At 38.4% G+C, this 20,561-nt stretch overlaps 1 protein-coding gene across 2 annotated transcripts in view; it reads left to right on the top strand.

Annotated features, from left to right (window-relative positions):
* DGKB (diacylglycerol kinase beta) overlaps positions 1-20,561 on the top strand; it is a 223,250-nt gene that overhangs the window by 45,834 nt on the left and 156,855 nt on the right. The window contains exons 10-14 of one of the 2 annotated variants that reach the window (XM_033165554.1): positions 7,422-7,539; positions 10,459-10,547; positions 11,115-11,231; positions 13,393-13,491; positions 17,581-17,613. In XM_033165554.1, the coding sequence (XP_033021445.1) occupies positions 7,422-7,539; positions 10,459-10,547; positions 11,115-11,231; positions 13,393-13,491; positions 17,581-17,613 (456 nt within the window). The remainder of the gene's footprint in view (positions 1-7,421; positions 7,540-10,458; positions 10,548-11,114; positions 11,232-13,392; positions 13,492-17,580; positions 17,614-20,561) is intronic. The other variant, XM_033165555.1, reaches the window with a different exon arrangement.

Genomic DNA, 20,561 nt, shown 5'->3' on the forward strand with positions numbered 1-20,561 from the left:
TAATTCTGAGCTATAATTTTCATGAATTCCAGTGGTGGGAACTTGCAGCCCTGCAGATGTTGTTCAACTCCAATTTGCCCCAACCAGCATGGTCAGAGTTGATCTGAAGGGGTCTCCTCTCATTTTTGTAGTGCTGTGATTCTCAGTACTCCCCCCCCTTTTAAAATTAATTTTATTGAAATTATTTAGAACATAAATCAATTACACCGACATCAAAAACAGAACCTACCCTTGACCCCCAAGGCAAAACAAACAAGACAGTAAAACAGAACCAAACAGTAAAACAAAAAAGAAAAGAAAAATTTGTCACATATAAATACACCATATTTTCATTCCAAACTCTTCTTTTTCGACTTTCTTCATCCTGTACACAGTTTTCTATTTTCTCCTTCTAAACTGTCTCTTTTTTGACTTATTTTTATGATTTTTCCAAATTGTAACCTAAGAACCATCAATCTTCCTGCAGAAGTTAATCGAAACAAGACCAGGTATTTATTTGGGGGCACTGCTTTTTAAAATATTCTTTACATTTTCCCCATTATTTCTGGAACTTTTGTTTGGACTGTTCCCTAATTGCTTCTGTCAATCTGGCCAGTTCAATATAATCTTATAATTTATCTTGCCATTCCTTTTTTGTCGGCATAATTTCCTTTTTCCATTTTCTGGCAATTAGTATTCTAGCAGCCCCTGTGGCATAGAGGAATAATTTTTTTATTTTCTTTTGTGATATCTGTGTCTGTTATCCCTAATAGGAAAGCTTCTGTTCTCTTTACAAAACTTTGTTTAAACATTTTCTTTAATTCTACGTAAACTATATCCCAGAAGCTTCCATTTTATTGCATCTCCAGCACAGGCTTGTTTTTGTTTTATGCATTTTTGCTATTTTGGCTGGTGTTAAATACCATCTACAAAACATCATGATTAGGTTTTCCTTTAATGCCTCACAAGCCGTGAATTTCCAATTCTTTTTCCATAATTCCTCCCGTGATGTTAAATTAATAGATTTTCCAATATCTATAGCCGACCTGATCATTACATCTTTGACCCGTTCATCTTTGACTTCCCACTCCAATAATGCATCATAGGTTTTAGAGATTATTTTAACCTTACTTTGTAACAACACTTTATCTAATAATGAGAGTTCTTTAGAGAAGCCTTTCTTCTTGTCTGCCCTAAACACTTCATGTAATTGATGATGTTGGATCGAACCTGTTAGCTGTTGTTTTATTTCCTCATAGTTTTCTAATACCAATTTGTCCTCTTTCTCAATTACTAAATCCTTATACAGGTATGTGGCCCAATTTACTTTCATGTTTTTCTTTTTTATTGTTATTGTTATAACAATATGTTTCTCAGTTCTCAACCTGAAGTACAGCTGGCGGTATGAACCCCTAATGTTTTGCTGATGCGCACCACTGTCTTCAAAACAACCCCTTGGCATCTACCTAAAGCTCCCCCTCCTGATTTTTAATTTTTTTAACTTGGTGTTTGTGTTTGGCAGGGGGACATTGCCTGCTGTCTGGTCATGTTTTACTTGCTTCTTGAGGACGTTATTTCTTTAGTGCCACTCAGAACCTCTCCCAATCTTTCATCTGTGAAATGGGTATTTTGTGGTGCCCATGACAGCGTCTTAGATTTCCCAAGTGCCCTTGGAGCAAAAAGGCTGGAGACCTCAGATGTATGCCAGTCATTTTCTCAGTGTGACTTCTCCTTGTTATTACTATTGTTAATTTATTACCTACCCTTCTCCACATTGGTGACAGGTCATTTTTTTCAGAAATGGCTCTCCTATGTCCCTGTTCACAATTTTTGAACTATGCATACTTTTTAAAAAGAAAGGTATATACCAGGGCTTGGCATCCTAAGGCCTGTGGGCCAGATGTGGCCCAATCGCCTTCTCAATCCGGTCCACGGACAGTCTGGGAATTGGCGTGTTTTTACACGAGTAGAATGTGTCCCTTTATTTAAAATGCATCTCTGGGTTATTTGTGGGGCCTGCCTGGTGTTTTTACATGAATAGAATGTGTGATTTTATTTAAAATGCATCTCTGGGTTATTTGTGGGGCCTGCCCAGTGTTTTTACACGAGTAGAATGTGTCCCTTTATTTAAAATGCATCTCTGGGTTATTTGTGGGGCCTGCCTGGTGTTTTTACATGAGTAGAATGTGTGATTTTATTTAAAATGCATCTCTGGGTTATTTGTGGGGCATAGAAGTTCTTTCATTCCTCCCCCCCTTCAAAATATAGTCCGGCCCACCACATGGTCTGAGGGACGGTGGACCAGCCCCCTGCTGAAAAAGGTTGTTGACCCCTGGTATATACTATGTATCTGGATGATTTCTACCCAGTTCACCTTACTCAGGCCATTTTCCAGAGCTCTGAATCCTCCTCCTCCTCCCTTGAAAACACATATAAAAATATATCAATGTGAGATACAAAATCTCAGTTAAAACCAAAGCAATGTAACGAATAAACAGCACAAGAGACATGAAACAAACAAGTGCAGAGTGGGTCATGTGACAAGAAGGTTATGAAAAAACTAAATCAGTTTAATAATGCTTGTTGAAATATCCAAGTTGGGTGTACAAAACGCATTCCAGATGGTGCCAGCTTCATTTCATTAGGGAAAGTGTTCCCTTACCCCTGGTGCAACTGCACTAAATGCCTAATTTTTGTTGAAGACGCCAGGCCTAGTCACACCTGCTTCAGCAGCAGATTGCAATGAGGGCAGGGGTGTGAGAAATAAGGTTGTTTTTTTAAAAATACTATGGCCCCAGGTTCTTTAGGATCTCATGTGCTTAATAGTAAGACCCAGAAAATAGTTTGGTTGCATACCTTCAGCAAGTGCCGTTCTCCCAATGAAAGGGTTGTTGGTAGCTAACACCCGAAAAACAGGCACCACGTACACCTTCCAAACCAGTCTTGAAAGACAATTCCACAGAACTGATTACAATAGCATATCTGCGTGGTTAAGGTAAAAAAAATGTAAAGGACCCCCGGACAGTTAAGTCCATTCAAAGGCGACTATGGGGTTGTGGCGCTCATCTTGCTTTTAGGCTGAGGGAGCCGGTGTTGTCCACAGACAGCTTTCCAGGTCATGTGGCCAACATGACTAAACTGCTTTGGTGCAACAGGACAGCGTGACGGAAACCAGAGCGCACGGAAACACCTTTTACCTTCCTGCCACATTGGTACCTATTTATCTACTTGCACTGGTGTGCTTTTGAACTGCTAGGTTGGCAGCTGAGGCACCAGCCAAGGCTGGTTAAAGGCAAACCTTTGCTACTGAAGTTGCCTGAGCCTCAAGTGAAAAAATATCCTCCCCACATCTCTGCTGGTCCTCTTCCTCCTCAAAAGGCCATTCAGCCAGCCCTCACAACACTGTTGCTTTCTCTGTGTTGGTAAACTGACACAGGAGCAGCAGTGGTGAGAAAGGGGACAAGCTCTCACTTTTGGCAACCCATCACTGCTGCCACCATGAAGTTGTTACAATAAGTGCCACACTTTAACAACAACAAAAAGAGGTGCCGGTACTGCATACTCTTGAGTACCCCCTTTAAAAAAAACACTGGTTCAAGAGCCATGCTTAAGGCAGCTTACAACAAGAAGAAATACTTTATTCCACCATAACAAAAGTAGTCATAAACAATAAATAAAATATAAAAATTACACAACCAAACTGAACAATATCCACATTAAACATAAGATCTAAAATAAAGGTACAAAGAATAATATCAATAACAGCAACAATCCCCTGCCCAACAAAAAAAAAAATTCTAAACAAATACTCTGTTCAGCTTTTGTAGCTGGAGTCAGTCAGGGCCCTATCCTCCCAGGCCAAGATGGAAAAATGTATGCAAGGCAGGGAGCAGGTCTTCCAGGACTCGCAGCCAAGATGAATTGGTTTGGTAGAAAAACAACACCATGCCTTTCCCCCTACTATAAAAGCACTACTTTTTGGAGTGTGCTCAGCCTTTGTAATTTGTGTTCTCTTTCTCTGGCGCTAGATGTCAGAGTTGCACTGCAATTGCTTTTTCTTTGTCGTCCAAGATGTGATTTTTAAAAGCTTCGTAACACGTGTCCTTGTAACATGCAATACTATAAGTCCTATGTACCTTCTGAGTTTTAAAATTAACCTTTTAAAAAATAAACATATGAATGAATAAGTAAGTAAATATGTGGCTGATGAAAATTTACATTCAAAGTATAGAGAGTTGTTGCTGAATTGGTCCGCAAGCAGATGAAGCAGATAAGTAAGATTGATGCCAGAGTGATTATCTCAATGCAATTTTCCTTTGTACCTCCACTGCTACACTTTGGACTTGTTTTGCAGGGTATAAATGCAAATTAGTACAAGAATGCACAATATATCTGATGCTTATAAACAATATTGAAAACTTCAGAATCCCTCATTCATCTTAGGCAGAATGTGTTCTTTATTCCAGTTTTAAAATGAGTGTAAAATGGAAGACTATCTATGACGATCTTAAAAGTCTGGAGAATATGTGAACAGATTGTAGGATATTTCTACACATACTCTGACACAGTGAGATTTAGTGAGGTTTAAGTACGAAAATCCTGTTTTCTGGAAAAAGATTTGCTTGAAGGAAGATTTATTGCTGTTCTTTGGATTTCCACAGGAGGGAGTAGCTTTAATTCTTTTTGGAAACTATTTCAGAAACAGCTTTGGGGAGCTGTTGCAAAGACAAAACTTTGCAAGTGCTAAGAGTTTCTGTATAACCTAGAATTGTTTTTCCCACCCAATTGGATTTTGATTTTTCTCTAATATAGGACATTGCTAAAAGGATTTTTTCATTCCCTTTTTCTCTGATGCATACACACTAAATAAGAATAAAATAAAGGCGGAGAAAGGAGAAACTGCCTTACCAATTCCACAGCACATATGCCAAGTTTATTTCTTTTATTTTTTATATGCCGCCTTTCATTGGTACTTATGCCAGGGTAAAGGTAAAGGGACCCCTGACCATTAGGTCCAGTCGCGGACGACTCTGGGGTTGTGGCGCTCATCTTGCTTTATTGGCTGAGGGAGCCGGCGTACAGCTTCTGGGTCATGTGGCCAGCATGACTAAACCGCTTCTGGCGAACCAGAGAAGTGCACGGAAAACACCGTTTACCTTCCCGCCGGAGCGGTACCTATTTATCTACTTGCAGTTTGACGTGCTTTCGAACTGCTGGGTTGGCAGGAGCAGGGACCGAACAACGGGAGCTCATCCCATCGCGGGGATTCGAACCACCGACCTTCTGATTGGCAAGCCCTAGGCTCTGTTGTTTAACTCACAGTGCAAGGGTGGGGTACAACATAAAATAACCACCAGTAAAATAAAAACCAAAAACAACAGCAAAAAGAAGCAACTAAAAACAGTGCAGTAAGAAGGCTAAATATTCTGAACCAACCAGAACCCAGTGAAAAATGTTTTAGCTGTCCAACCTCTTTGCAGAATTCAATCAGCTTTACAGACAGTGAGGCACACAACTAGTGAAATAGTGTAACCTTTTTTTCTTCCATTTGTACCCATTTTTACTGTTGGTACTGATAGTACTGAAGTCCACTGGAAGTGAGTTTTTCCCTTGGCCCCTTTCTTGTTTGCCATCTGCAGTCCATGCAAAGATACCTTAGCATTTTGATCCAAGCTGGTGTTTATGACACAGAAACCATAGTTAAGACTGCGATTAAGTAAAGATACACAAATCAGCATTACTGCATATGGAAAATTGGAAAGAGGGAGAGAGAGCTGACAACTACAAATAGAAATACCGAACAGAAAAATGGGTGAAATCTTCTTTTTAAAAAAATCTTATTATTTTTTCACAAAGAAAAAAAAACTTTTCAAACTTTAACATAAACCATAAGTTACTTTATCAATTGACTTCCTGTCCTCCCCTTCCATGGTTTCCATATTGATCCTTAAATGCTGCATATTTTGCCTATACTATTCAACACATTCAATTTAACCTATTATCTTAATAATTCACGCTGTTGCTCATATTTCAAATCCTGCTCACGTTTTCATTTTGCTATAGTAGTTCTTTAAATACTCAATAGAAAGTTTGCAGTCCTCACGGAATTTGTCATCATTTTGGTTTCTAATCTTTGCTGTTAATCTTGCCAGTTCCATGTACTCCATCATTTTCAAAAAGCCAGTCTTCTTTTGTTGGAACCTCACCTTCTGAGTGAATCTTACCTGTTGCTAAGTCTTTTTCCTCCCCTTTTTTGCCTGTCACCATGAGGTTCAAGGGTGGGCTACAACAATAGAAAGCATAATATTAAAAATAAGTTAAAACAAATGCCAGTCAAGAGGATAGGGTGGGTCCTAAGGATTTGGTAGGGGGTAAAAGGAAGTTGGTGGGTGACTTGTGAGAATTGCTCAAACGTAGTCCTACGTATTTTATTTAAATCTCATTTATGGGGTGATATAACAACATGACTTTTCCATTCTAGAAATTATTAAGTTACAATTACACATAATTATAGGTAGCAGCTAAGGTGGCTGATATTTGGCAGTAAACCAGAGCAAAAAAAAAAATCTAATATGCTATTTTCCCAAAGTGCACTGTATTTATGTAATGGGATCTGTGGATCAGTTGCAGCCTGTAACTCAAGTATTTAATTGGCAGAACACCCACATTCAAGACTTGTTTGTTTCTCTGATAAGGAAAATGCCAGCTAAGTCGCTCCATATGTTCTGTTCCAATGGAGGGCGAAATCACATGTAATGACCATTCTTTTTGAATAAATGGCAAAAATTAAAACTACTGTGCAACTATAAATATATCTTAATTATGCATTTTATGTTATTTTTAAAATAAATATATTTGAGATATCTGTTTCTCAGGGGGGTGGGGGCTTCTTGCTGATGACCAGTTCAGTGTCTCTGTGTGAAACTTTTGGTTTAAATTGAATTCAGATGCATCCATCTGGTGATAATCTTTCATGAACTGAAAACCAAGCATAGGAAAAGATTATTAAAGGAAAATGCCTTATAGCAAGGGCTATATGTGTTCACAGCCCTAGCTGGGGAAGAAATCTATGCATGCAAAAATAAGTTAATAAATGCATATCATTCCAGATGCAATAACAATGCAGGAAAGGTTGTATACATGTTGCTTGGGCAGATATACATTCTATGAACTTGAAAGGATTGTATTAGCAGTCTTAGCCATAGGTAAAAAGGATCTGGAAATACAACTCTGAGCTTAAAAACCCAACCCCCCAAACCTCTTGTTACCATATCAGCACATGTCTGTTTGAAAGAATTGTGTTTTGATCTCTTGCAAATTAATAAATGAAGAAGCAGATTGTCTTTTATGTTCTTGAGTCAATTTCAATTTTTTATTGGCACTTATGGGTTTCACTGTTTATGCCATTAAATGAAATCCATTTCTTTTTATGTCTTCTGCAGAATGTGAAGGATGATGGGCAGCATGTATGGAGGCTGAAACACTTCAACAAGCCTGCCTATTGCAATCTTTGCTTGAACATGCTTATAGGAGTAGGCAAGCAGGGCCTCTCCTGCTCATGTGAGTACACATCCTGTTTAGCTCTGATCGTGCTCTAAACGAGATCCAGCCCTGTTCATCATCCTAATCAGGACACGGATTTCATTAGACCAAGAATTTTCAGGCGTTGCCTTGCTTTTATGCCAAAGTGTAGAAAAGGAGGCAAACATGAGACTCTTTATACTTCCCAGAAATTCAAGGTAACTTTTGAGACAACGAACCGGATATAAACTAATACAAATCATGGTGTGCGTTGCCTAGGATCCTTGAGAATGAGTGACTGCAGTCCTTGGGCACCTTTGTCGCAGCTGCAATGAGAAGTTTGGAAACTTTTGCTTCTTTTGTATTAATTTATAATATAAAATATTATGCATATAATATAAATACTGTCATGTCGTCTGAACGTGGACAAACTCTAGTTTATATTAGCTGTGGTTTGCCGAAACAAGACATCTTCAAACCATAGTGTATGAAGTTGGCTTGATTAAACTACCTCTAGTTAAGATAACCTGTGATTTTTTTCCCCAGCTTTGGATGACATACTAAATGGCGGTTAATAAAAAATAGAAGCAGAAACTTATTTTATGTGTAATATAGAGAAGGGTGCGTGCTCTTATACTTACAGTGGCTAATTCTTGTAATCTTAAACATGGCGTAGTATTATGTTAGAAAAATGGCTTCTCTGCTCCAAGGACAAGATAATTTTGCATCTGGAGAAGACAATTTGCCAGTCACTCCCAAAGGGTTAAACTCGCAACTGCTTCCTGCTTTATTTTACAGTTTATACCAGTGCTTCTGCTAAGAGAGGATTGCTCTAGTGCAGGGCAAGTAAAAGAAGAGCATGTGCTTCTGATAGCAACGGCCCATGCCTTTCCTTGGGAGACTCAAGCCCAACTTAGAAAATAATGTCAGTATAGTTAAAATCATCGTTCAGCTTGGATTTTGAGAACCTCAACTTGATAGTATTTTGTAGATGCACACCCTTGTCTGCAATCCATACTGTTTGCCTTGATTTACCTTTGTTGATTATGCCTCATTAATTCTAGCTATAAGGTGCCTAGCTATAAGGTTTTTTTGTCCCCTTTTCTGTTCTTGTCACTCATCTCCGAATATATTTGTAAATAGTTATTCACATTCTTCTTTAGTCATCCTCTGTGTATAACGGTATCTGTCAACAGAGGCACTCATGCTTTCTAACTACACTTCTGACTGTTTCCCACCAGTCTATTCTGGTGGCTAATGAAATGATGGCACTACATGGATTGAGCCCATCATTGATTGGGAATGCTATCCATGTTGAGCTTCAGTTTTCTTTTTTTAATGAATTATCTTGTTAAGCACATATTAACAAACCTGCTGATGGGGATACACAGCCTGCCCTTCTTAAACAATTGGCATTTGCATCTCTTGATATTTTTAAAGCATTGTTGCTGCTTTTCATTAAAGTGTGGTTTGCAGAAGGGGGGCAGGGTTCTGGAGGATACATCTGGGGCTGCACAACCCTCTGTGGCCAATCAGGTTGCTCCCTGCAGTATATTGGATTTATAGCTGGCCCTCCCATTGGATGTCTGTAATGTGCAAAAGAAGTGGTCAGAAAGTCTTGTACACAGCTAACCCTTGAAGATAAAACATGGGATAAATGGTGCTTTTGTTTTGAATGTGGGTGAGCTTTTGACTACTGAAGTTAGCATTAGTCCTCCTCATAGCGGTAATGTTAACTGCTCGGTCACCACAAAAATATCAAGTGTGGAATCCATTTGATGCCCTTGTGCTCACAAGATGGCCGCTGCTAACAAAAGGAGAAGAAAGAGCCCCTGAGATTGGCTCCAGAGGGTTGGAAGGCCTTCCAGAACTAATTGTTGGGTGGTATGGGAGCTCCAGTGGGTAGCAGGCAATAGGCAAAAAGTTCATCCCTCTCCTGTTTTAGCAGAGACATCCACTGGATCAAAATGCTTCCATGAGCACAAGAGCATATATTTGGATCCCACTCTTGAGTCAGTATTCCATGAAACCATTTAAGCTTTATTGTACCAATAAAGGCTACAAGTGCAGAAAAGCGATGAAGGGAAAGAGGGGAGATCTTGCAACAGAAGCTTTTCTGGGGAATGGAAATTGGCAAGGTGAATGATAATTGAACCTTGTGCATGATAAAAAGAACAGATTTATAATGATTTCTATCCGGAAAGAAGACTACCCAAGGTTGATAAATCAATAGAGGGAATAACATAAACTTGCTGCTTTTTGCATTTGGGTTTGCCAGCTGCTCTCATGCCTATAGTTGGTAAAATATAGATATTTCCTTCTTGGCAATGACACAAACGCATTTGGCAGGCATCAATTTGTCTTCAGTATCTGCCCCTCCTTCAATTTAGGAACGATTGTTGACATTTTAGCAAGGGCTGATTAAGTTAAGCATTTCTTGCTCAGCCATTGAGTAGTCTTGGATTCTTACATTGACCACACTTGTTATTCATTCGTTCATTTATTTGTATGCTGCGTTTACACCCACAAAAAACACCCACACAAAAAACGCTCATTGCTGCTTACAACAAGCAGGAAAGTATTTCTTACAAACACTACAAAAACAATTTTGTAATAACATAGCAAACTTAAAATATAATAACACACAAAGTGCCACATTTCAATACTATAAATATTGAATTACAAGATTACATAAACAACATGCAGCATCCAACAGCAAAAAAATAACCATTTCACCTTAGTCCTAGAAACACTCCTCCCATGATGTTAAGCAGTATTTCCTTTATTATATGTGCTTTTTTGCTTCGATGCTAATTGCTAGATTTGGATTTCCATGCTCCTGATACAAATAACGAATTGCCTTTTGATAACCTTAAGTTATTCAAAATAGGTTTCTGCAAAATTGTAGAACGTTGTTACATTTTCTTCAAAATTGTAACAAGATTGTTGCGTTTTCAGTTTGTAAGTACACAGTCCATGAACGTTGCGTTTCGAGAGCACCAGCTTCATGCATCAAAACATATGTGAAATCCAAAAAGAATACTGAGGTGAGTCACCATTACTTGTCTTCACTGTGTTTTGGTGGGTTTCCAACGTCAATTCAAAGTGCTGGTTTTCATGTTAACACCCTAAGCAACATAGGAACCCAAGGTACTTAGAGGACAGGCTCCTCTCATACAAACCTGCCTGATCTTATAAGGTAATTTTCTAAGCCTGTTTTTGGGTTCTCCCTCACCCTGTGAGGACAGTTGGATGACCAGTAGCAAAGCCTTGTCAGTGACAGCATCTCCTATGTAGAATACCTTCCCCAAGCAATTTTTGAAGGTGATTTCATCAAAGCTATTTAGGTGTCAGGTCAAAACCTTACAATTTTGCAAGACTTTTGATTGATAGTTTTGCTGTTTTTTATTGTTTTTGTGGCCTGCTTGCTTGTTCTTCAATATTTGTTGACTTAAGGGTATTAACTGTTCAGTTTTATCAGTATGTAGTTCACCTTAATAGTTTAATGTTGCTTTGCATGCTGTGGTAGAGAAGTGACTCTTTGAAAGCGTCTTTAAAAAAAAAAAAAGTGAAGAAATGGAAGATTTTACTTCCGGCTGCATTTTCTTTCCTAGGTCATGCATCACTTCTGGGTAGAAGGGAATTGCCCAACCAAATGTGATAAGTGCCACAAAACTGTAAAATGTTACCAAGGATTGACTGGGCTGCATTGCGTCTGGTGCCAAGTCACAGTGAGTGCCTTTGAGTGATAATAATGGTTGTGATTATGCAGGCTGTGGTACCGCAGCATTTCCTACTGGTGCGCATGTGCTCCCTGAGGCTGTGGCTGAAGGGGCTGGAAAAAAGCTAGCACCAAAGAGTGGGGTCCTTACTCTAACCTGGGTCTACCTTTGTGTGCATTTGAGAATTTAGAACACTTAAAATGAACAACTGGACTGCATGCAAGTCAATAGAGTGTGAATGCTGAATTGTGCCTCTGAAGAGGTTGGGGGAGAGCCAATTCAAGCAGATTAGTTGGGAATCCAAATCAACCTCATTGGTTGTAGAATGGCTTAAGTGTGCGCTAATTATGGTAAAAGTGGCCTTGCCACTAAGGCAGGGAATTAGTGTGACAAGTTTTAGATTATGGGGGTGAGCAAAAGACACCCACAATGAATCTTCAGTACTTGGAGGAAATCGAAATTTGCTACATTTTTATTTTGTTGCTAGGAAACTGCCAGAAAAAGTATTATTATTATTATTATTATTATTATTTACAGTAATGATTAATATGGACAGGGTTTCAATTAAATGCCAGTCACTTTTAAATTCAGAAATGAAATGGCCAACTTATCCTTTGCTAAAGGGTATGTAACTGGCAAAACGTATGTATTATATACTTTAAAAAGATAGATTGTACCTTTATTAGTACTTACAAAAACATGGATGTGAATTACCTAAAGAAAAAAGAATATAGACGAGAGAACAGTGACAGGGAAGACATTTTACTTTGCTCAGGGAATGAGACCACCTGTTGAACCAAATATTAGTTTGGTTCAAACGAATCAAGTCATGTTATATAACAACATAATCTTATGTATGTGTACTCAGAAGTAAAACCCATCAAATTCAGTGGGGTTTATTCCTAGATAGCTGTTTAAAGGATTATAGCCTAAATTAAAAAGCTCTAATCTGAAATCTTAATTGGCTAGGACGCTGCCCATGAAACAGGCAAATCTGATAACAAAAATGTTGACATGAAACAGTGCTGATTGGAAAGGAATGTACCAGCTAAATTACCTTCCCCATGTATAGTATTTTAAAAATGTAACCTGTAATTCAGGCATAGGCAAACTCGGCCCGCCAGATGTTTTGGGACTACAACTCCCATCATCCCTAGCTAACAGGACCAGTGGTCAGGGATGATGGGAATTGTAGTCCCAAAACATCTGGAGGGCCGAGTTTGCCTATGCCTGCTGTAATTCTTCACACTTAACCAGGAGTCATTCCCCATTGAAGCCCGTGGGAAGTTTTATTTTGACCAACGTTTTTTACAAATCAGTTTTATTAAAATTTCCACTTTAACAAACAATCAAATCACATTAAATGGTTCCAAATTATACATAAACATATAAATAATAGTCCAAATAGTCTGCCAAATTATACATGTTTGCACTTCCCATGCGTAAAACTTGACCAAACTTTAAAGGATTGCACTGATAGTACTTGTTTGCTTAGGCTGCGATCCTAATCTCTGGGAGTAAGCGCTGTTGAATTCAATAGGATTTATTTCTGAGTAGACATGGTTAGGATTGTGCTGTTAATCTTGAGCAGCAGTTCAGTAAAAACCTAATTTCCAGAGACCTATTTGTGTTAGTTCATTGCAGCAAAAACATGTCATACTTGTAACTTGGGATAACACTTCATGTATCCTATGAAGGACGACTTTAGTCCATGAAAGTTTATGCCATAACAAAACTTCTTAGACTTTAAAGTGCAAAAAATTCTCTGTTACCAAGTTTCAAAGTTTATTTGATTTTAATAGATCATTGTTGTTTTGCTGTTATTTTGTGACAAAATCATTGTGAAAAAACTTTCTGAAAAATCATCTTTTTCAGTTGGTCAACTTTGTAAAAGTTAGTAACATGGCTTTTACATACAGTACGTATTTACTAAGTCATGCTTTCTCTGTGAAATCAATTTCATGGCTTACTTATTCATGTTATATTAGAGTTTTGTACTTTCATCTAAAATTGGTCACCTTCAAAGTCAATTGTGTTTAATTATTATTATTTTTACATCGTAACAGCTTGGTGTATTTCAGCACTCTCACATCGACCAAACTCCTGTGACATTTATATTCTTGACGATACATATATTTCGCTCTCTCTCCTCTTTCCTCTCTCATTATAGCTACATAACAAATGTGCATCACACCTCAAACCTGAATGTGATTGTGGCGCTCTGAAGGATCATATTCTACCACCCACATCTATCTGCCCTGTAGTATTGGTAAGTTCTTCTTCATTCATCCAAAAGAGCTCTTCTGCATTAAAGGCATCTATAAGGCTGCAGGAGAGGTTGAAGGCTGCTGTTACTACCGCCTTGTGCTGACAGCACAATCTAAACAAAATCCTAACTCACTAATGATAGTACGTTGTATTTCCCTCTTCCTCTTGCGACTGAATGTAGTCTAGACATTGAATTGTAATTGAAACTGATTCTGGTTTTATCACTTAGTCATGCTGAATTTACCAGAAATTGTATAGGCCAAATACTTGCACATCCTACTTCTTTTATAGATCTAGCTTCCCAGAATAATGAAGTTATTCATATGGGCACATTTTGCTTGGGATGCCGTTGTATATCTGCAAAGCTAAGGGGCTCTGATCTCCACCGGAGGTTACCTAGACTGATGGCCTTGGGCTAGCAGCAAGCAATGCATCAACATTAGATGTTTTATGCTGCTAGACTAAGCAGTAAATTTACCTGTCTACAAATACAATTACTCAATGAAAATGGCAATACAGATGCGCTGTGAAGAGCGCTACAAAGAGACGGACCTTCAAAGCTTATATGTCAGTAGAGTTGTGCAGACTCTGTACCCCTGTCGCTCTAACCCTCCACCTGGAGGGGAGAAACTTGTTTGATTTGAGTGATGATGTCTATTGAACACTTATGGAAAAATGTATGTGTGATTATACAGGTATTTGTAGGATAGGGGGCCTCGAGAGTAGCACTAACAGAGGAAGCAAAATAATCTTGTAGGACTCTTGTGCTCATAACTCCATAGAACTGGGGATCTGTCAATGCCTAGCCTGACTCTGACTTCTGAAATTTGTGCAGGCACCAGTCTTTGATTTTGCACTCCAGAGGCATGTTAGGTGTGATCATGTTTTGCCACAGACTCTTTGGATCCCTGCCCTCCTTTTTTTCCTGCCACTCTCTTCCTTCTCCAAATGTACTCATGTTGGGAGGTGAATGGCATCATGAAGGGTTTGCCTAAGTTTGCCTCTCTCCCTGTCTCCTTCCTCTCTCTTTGTCAAGAAAATGCTGCAACAGCAGTATTCCAGGCCTAAGAAGTCTTGGGAAACATTGTTCTGTAAAGCTCCTGAGTCCATGGAAATTTTTTAATACTTCCTGACAGTATGTGGGCCAGTTACTAATGCATCTTATTTTTTTTTGCATTTGGATTTTCATTTTACATACAGCATTTTAGGTTTGTTCTTGCTGCATTTATTTTATTATCTTTCCATTGCTCATATTTATGAGCAGTGTTAACTTTTAGACTGTGTGATCTCCAATTTCTATTACTTTTTGGAGCATGGAGTGAAGATATAGTCCAGGAATTTTGATATTTCGCTTTTCTTGACATTCCGGTCTTTTCCAGAATGTTGTGGTCTTCCATATAAATAAAGTTTAATAAACTCTGGCGTACATCTTAGCCTTGTTCATTGTTCTCATCTTCACTCCAACCATCCAAAACAGAGTCTCCCAGAAGAACTATTCAAGGAACACTAAAACAGGAAAACTTTTACCTTTGCAGAAGTTATTCAAGAGGAACTCTGTACCTGTGTGCATTGATATATTTTGTGGTGATCTTTGTGACTGAAATTAAATGATTTCAGTTACAATCTGTGCATGTTGATCTCATGGTAGTCTTAATAGATGCCAGAATCAGTTTATAGCTGCCCTCTTATTTCTGTAACATGTTAATTAATTCACACTGATCAAATAAATGTACATTGAGATTTGTTTCCTAATGAGGGTGCATTTAGAAGAAAGGGTTTTGCATCCTTCTGATATCCTGTGGGTAATTATATTCTAATTATATGGTATGGGGGAGACTATAACTCAGTTCTGAAATTGTTCATTGGATCCAATTAATTGCATGCACATAATGAAAGTTCACGATGAGGTTGACGGGCAGTGAGTTTAAGGAAACCTTTAACTCAATTTAATCCTAGCTTTTGTATTACAATAGAATTAGATTATAACAAGGTTAGAAGCAGAGTATTGGCATGAGGTGGTTGTATGCAAGAAGAAAAAATATCTCTGCCCCTTACTGTGGCTTATTTTATATAATTCTGCATATGCAACATAAATGCATGCAGTTTCAGTATTTAGATACATACTTGCTCAACTTTTTACCAGTTTCAGTTACAGATAGGTAGCCATGTTGGTCTGCCATAGTCAAACAAAAAATAAAATAAAATAAAATCCTTCCAGTAGCGCCTTAGAGACCAAGTAAGTTTGTTCTTGGTATGAGCTTGGTATGAGCACACGAAAGCTCATACCGAGAATAAACTTAGTTGGTCTCTAAGGTGCTACTGGAAGGATTTTTTTTTTTACCAGTTTTTAACAGTACTATTTTGTGAATAGAATCAGTAACAGATTAGTAATACTTTCCTGCTCTGTATTATAAATGGCAGATGTTTATTTAGCAAACGACAAAGATATGAACCTCTCTCTCTCTCCCCACCTGCGAATAATACTGTAATAATAGGACAACTGTTACTCCTGATTACTGGAGAATTGAGCAGTCGTCCCCCCCCCCCCCGTTGTTGTTGTTGTTTTTTACTATCAAGTAAATATTTTTAAGTTGGGGTTTTTTGTTTTGTAAGCCCACAATTTAGGATCACAACTAAAGCCAAAATCTCATATAGTCAGAACACATTGGGTGCAATAGCAGGTGGGTTTGCAAAACTCATTTTCCCCAGAGGCCTGCCTCCTTTCCAAATTTGCCAAGCACATAAAGCTGAATGTGTACAAGTTAAATGCAAGCTGTGAGTTTACTAGATAGACAGATAGATGGATAGATAGACCATTTTTAAAAAAACAACAACCCTGTACTATGCTTCCAAATATTACTTCGGACTTGCTGTGAAACAGTGCCTTTGCACTGAAAAGAGTTCACTTTGAGGACTCAACCTCTATCTAAGCAGACTATATATACAATTGTAGTGTTGCAAAACACACAATGAATGCAAGATTGAAACCAGACCCAAAATCCTTTTCTCCTTCATCCCATGGTGTTCAGAGTATCGTTCCTTTCCAAGCAAAAACTGAAGTATAAGAGTGTTCTTATCTACAGCAAGAGCTATTTTTTTGTTTCTTTTTCATGTCAGATTGAAATTAATAACTGCCCCCCAGAGGAAGATGCATTTTTCAATTAACCACCATTGTTCAAGCTGCTCTCAGCTCCATGTTGGAAATGAAGAGGATGATAAATTGTAGCTGGCACTATTCACTCATCCTGAATTTTACCTAGGGTTGTCAACTCTGTAAGCATCAAGTTTCCTGGGCAAAAGGGAACCAACTCTTTGACAGAGATTGTGATATAATGATCTGTGCTGCACACGTAGCTGGTATGCTGTCAGAGCACTGACTTGATGGTAGAAGGGTAAACTGCTGCGAGGCACTGAGGTGAGGGCTGATTCATAAGTCACTGGAGAGATGTGGGAACTGCATTCCCTGTGGTTTGGTCATACAAGCTTCTGTGAATACCATGGGTGAAGTAAAAGCCATGGTTCCTTGCTGGTCCTGAGTCTCCTAGTAGCTCTTTCCAGCTTAAGCAGATATGATGACACCTCATAAATAACTTCCATGAGGATTCGTGTTTGAGGATGATGAGCCTTTACATCAGCAAATGCAATTTGATCGAAGTTGATGTGCAGGTTTATGAACCATCATGTTTGCTAACTTTTACTCTTGGGTTCTCCAGAACTTTCACATTACACAACAATGCAATGAATCGAAAAGTTCCTAATAATTATGTACAGCGGTCAGTGATGTAGCTAGGGCTATGCTTTGGGGCCAAAGTTCAGGGGCCCCCAATGACTATCCTGAAACCAGATATGATGAGGCAAGCAGGTTCAGTGTTATTGCTTTTAAGATTTGGTTTTTGTTAATTATCTTTATCTTATCTGTGAAAAAATGTATATAAACAAGATACATCCACATTACTTTCCTGTAATGACTTGACTTGTAATGGAAACTGCTTTACTAGCTCAACAAAATGGCCACACATTCGAATTTTCTTTGCAGGAATTGTCTTTAATTACTATTAATATTGTAGCTGAAATTTTTTTTCTCCAACAGACTCTACCTCCTTTAGGAGTTTCGCTTCCCGAGGTGCGTAATATAAAAGTGTTCACAGATGCAAATAAAAATTGTTTGGTGTTTTGACTTCCTGCCATAAAGTACATTTTGGGGCTGGCATAGTAGTTATGACAGTCTGTATTTCTTGCAGTACTCCAAAAAGCAAAGGACCTGCACATTACATATTAAAAGAAGACTCTTTTATCAAAGGATAGACTCCCTAGAGTGCTCCTAAATTACTCACAGTTGAGATTAGACCGGAACTGTTGAAGTTTTAAAGGTTGTCCAGTGTAGATAACAAGGATAAGCAAGCCAGTAAGGTCAGCTTTGTACAGTTTTGGCAAGGAATCCATTCTCTTCCACCAAAGCTCAAGTAGAGTGTGAAATCCGTAATGAATTCTGCTATCTACTATCGGCGTGTGCAGAGACATGTCTCTTCCCATGCTTGGAGACAACAGAGTGGCAATACTGACATTCTCTGAGTGTGCCTTCACAGCAGACAAGGTGTGAACAAGGGTGGTCCTTTGAACCACTCTGGACTGTTCCATATCTATTCTGAGGCCTTATACCAAAGGCCTAGTGGGTGGTCTTTTTGGTACTCCAGAGGCTCTTCACAGACTAGGGTAGAGCTTGAGCAGCCACAATAATGTCCTCCAACCATATTAGGCATTGCCTTGTGAATACTGAACATGAGATAATGGGTACAGCATGACATAGCAACTCACTTGGTTGTGCTATGCCTCATCTGTTTCTGGAACTGGTTTAGGTCCTGGTGCATTGAGAATGCCCTGGATCCACTCAATGAATTCAATTCCAACCAAAAATCGTAGTTTCGATGTGGATTCTGGTTTGGGTGGAGTTCTGCTCTATCTCTAGGCAATTTCATAGAATCATAGAGTTGGAAGGGACTCTGAGGATCATCTCATCCTACCCCCTGTGATATAGGAATATGCATATGTTATCAGCACCACGCTCTAACCAACTGAGCTGTCCAGACTGAGCTATTGATAGCTAATAAGTGCATGAAGATCCTGTTCTTCAGAACTTAGCCTTCAGCATATTATAGAGGACCTTTGTTTTCATTTATGGGACTTTATGAGTTGCATCACAAATGTTCCTGTGCCTTTTTAAGAATTTGAAATGGTGAGGCTTACATAATATGGTGGAGGAGAGTGGCAGAAACAGATTTTGCCTCATGTCTGTGTAAAATGGATTTTTAAGGCAGCAGAGAAGACGTATACAGTCTTCCTGAACAATTGCACTGGAAGTTTACACCATCAGCTAAACATCACATTGGAAGAGCATCAACTGATTCTTCTGCCTTAACTAGATGAACACAGCATTGTCATAGCAGTAAGAGGGCTGAACAACCTCTGCTCTGAAAACAGAGATCCGGTATAATGGTACAATAGAATCTTTGCGTTGTAATGTCAGTGTGCAAACTGGGACAGACCTGGAACAACTCAGTGTATGTTCTTCAGTCCCACAAGGCCTTTCCTTTGTATGCCCATGGGTAGAAGATCAGCAGTGATTAGACTTGTGAATGGAAGGATCCTGTGCAAAGAGAAGTTACACTGGTGAATTCTCTTAATCTATAACACTATATAGAATAACAGGAATAGGATAGTGCTACCTAATCAGCCTCTAAGGGTGACAATCAGGAATCCAATGTCCTGTTGCAATACTTTTTGGATTTTTTCCTCCCTAGTCTAGAAGTTCATGGAGGAAACAGAATACCTTCACGTTGCGAGCCGTCAAAATGTGCATTAGTGTTTTATTGAGTAACTTTCACTCAGCATTGCCTGCGTCCATGAGACAAAATGATTACAGCCGCATCAATCATTTTGTATACCCTAATAAAATAGTCATAACTAGAACATATATGCTACCCAGAAAATAAATATCTGCTTTTTGCAGTGTCATTTATTTTCAATAAGTGTCAGCTTCACCTCCATTTTTATATAAGAATATCGCACAATCGCCCTGAGATTTTACATTGCTGTTGTTTTTGAAGGACATGCCAAATGTGGTTTGATCTCCTTATTTTAAGGTTTTAATATTTTAGTCCTGTAGTACTACTGAAAAATTCTAACTGCAAAAGACAAACAAAAACCCTTTACTTAGGCAATGTTTACATCATCCCTTCTATAAAGATACTTGCCATTTCGGACAAGGAAGATGAAAAGAATCTACAGGTAGAAATAACCTAGGATAAACAGATAAGGATTTAGCCAGCCAGCAATTATGCAAGTTGCCATATATGGAAAAGTGAAACAATGATCTAGGAGTTCAATGAGGAGGAATAAACATTGTATTTTGTATTTGAAAACTGATTTGAAAATGTCACCTTTTATAAAACAGTTGACACCCATTGTAAAGTATAACACCCCTAGGAAATTAGGAAGATATGCAGTGCTGGCGATGTGATCATGTTAAGGGTGACGTTCTCTGTGATGCCCATTCTAACCCTATTCTAAGCATTTTTCTAAGAAATTTTTGAATAGGAATGTGCTAGGAATTGCTTTATCTTGGGAGTGATAAGAAACAGATTTTATTTTAAAAAAATATAGCCTCCCAAGGCAGCTTACAAAAGTTAAGAAACAATAAAATTATATACAATAAAGAACCTGAATACATATTTTACTTAAAGATATATTTCAGTGGCCAAAAACCTAGTAGCTGAAAATTGGCTTCAGAACAAATCTACCTTAGGCTACAATCCTAAATGCATTTATTGGGGAGGAAGCCCCATTGACACAGAGGAGTTTACTTCCAAGTAAGCATGCAAAGGATTGTATTGCACATTAATTAAGTTAGCTTGTTAAATCATAAACACTTAAGGAACCCACTGCATGAAAAAAAATAAAGTATATATTTTTGAATTATCAGTCAGAATGCTATACACATGTATGTAAAAATGATCTGTCCTCTGTGTTACACTTAGAAGGAATATGTCATTCTCCTGAGATTTAGATGCCTTT

The sequence above is a fragment of the Lacerta agilis genome, chromosome 12 (genome assembly GCF_009819535.1).
Source record: "Lacerta agilis isolate rLacAgi1 chromosome 12, rLacAgi1.pri, whole genome shotgun sequence".
Lineage (NCBI taxonomy): Eukaryota > Metazoa > Chordata > Lepidosauria > Squamata > Lacertidae > Lacerta > Lacerta agilis.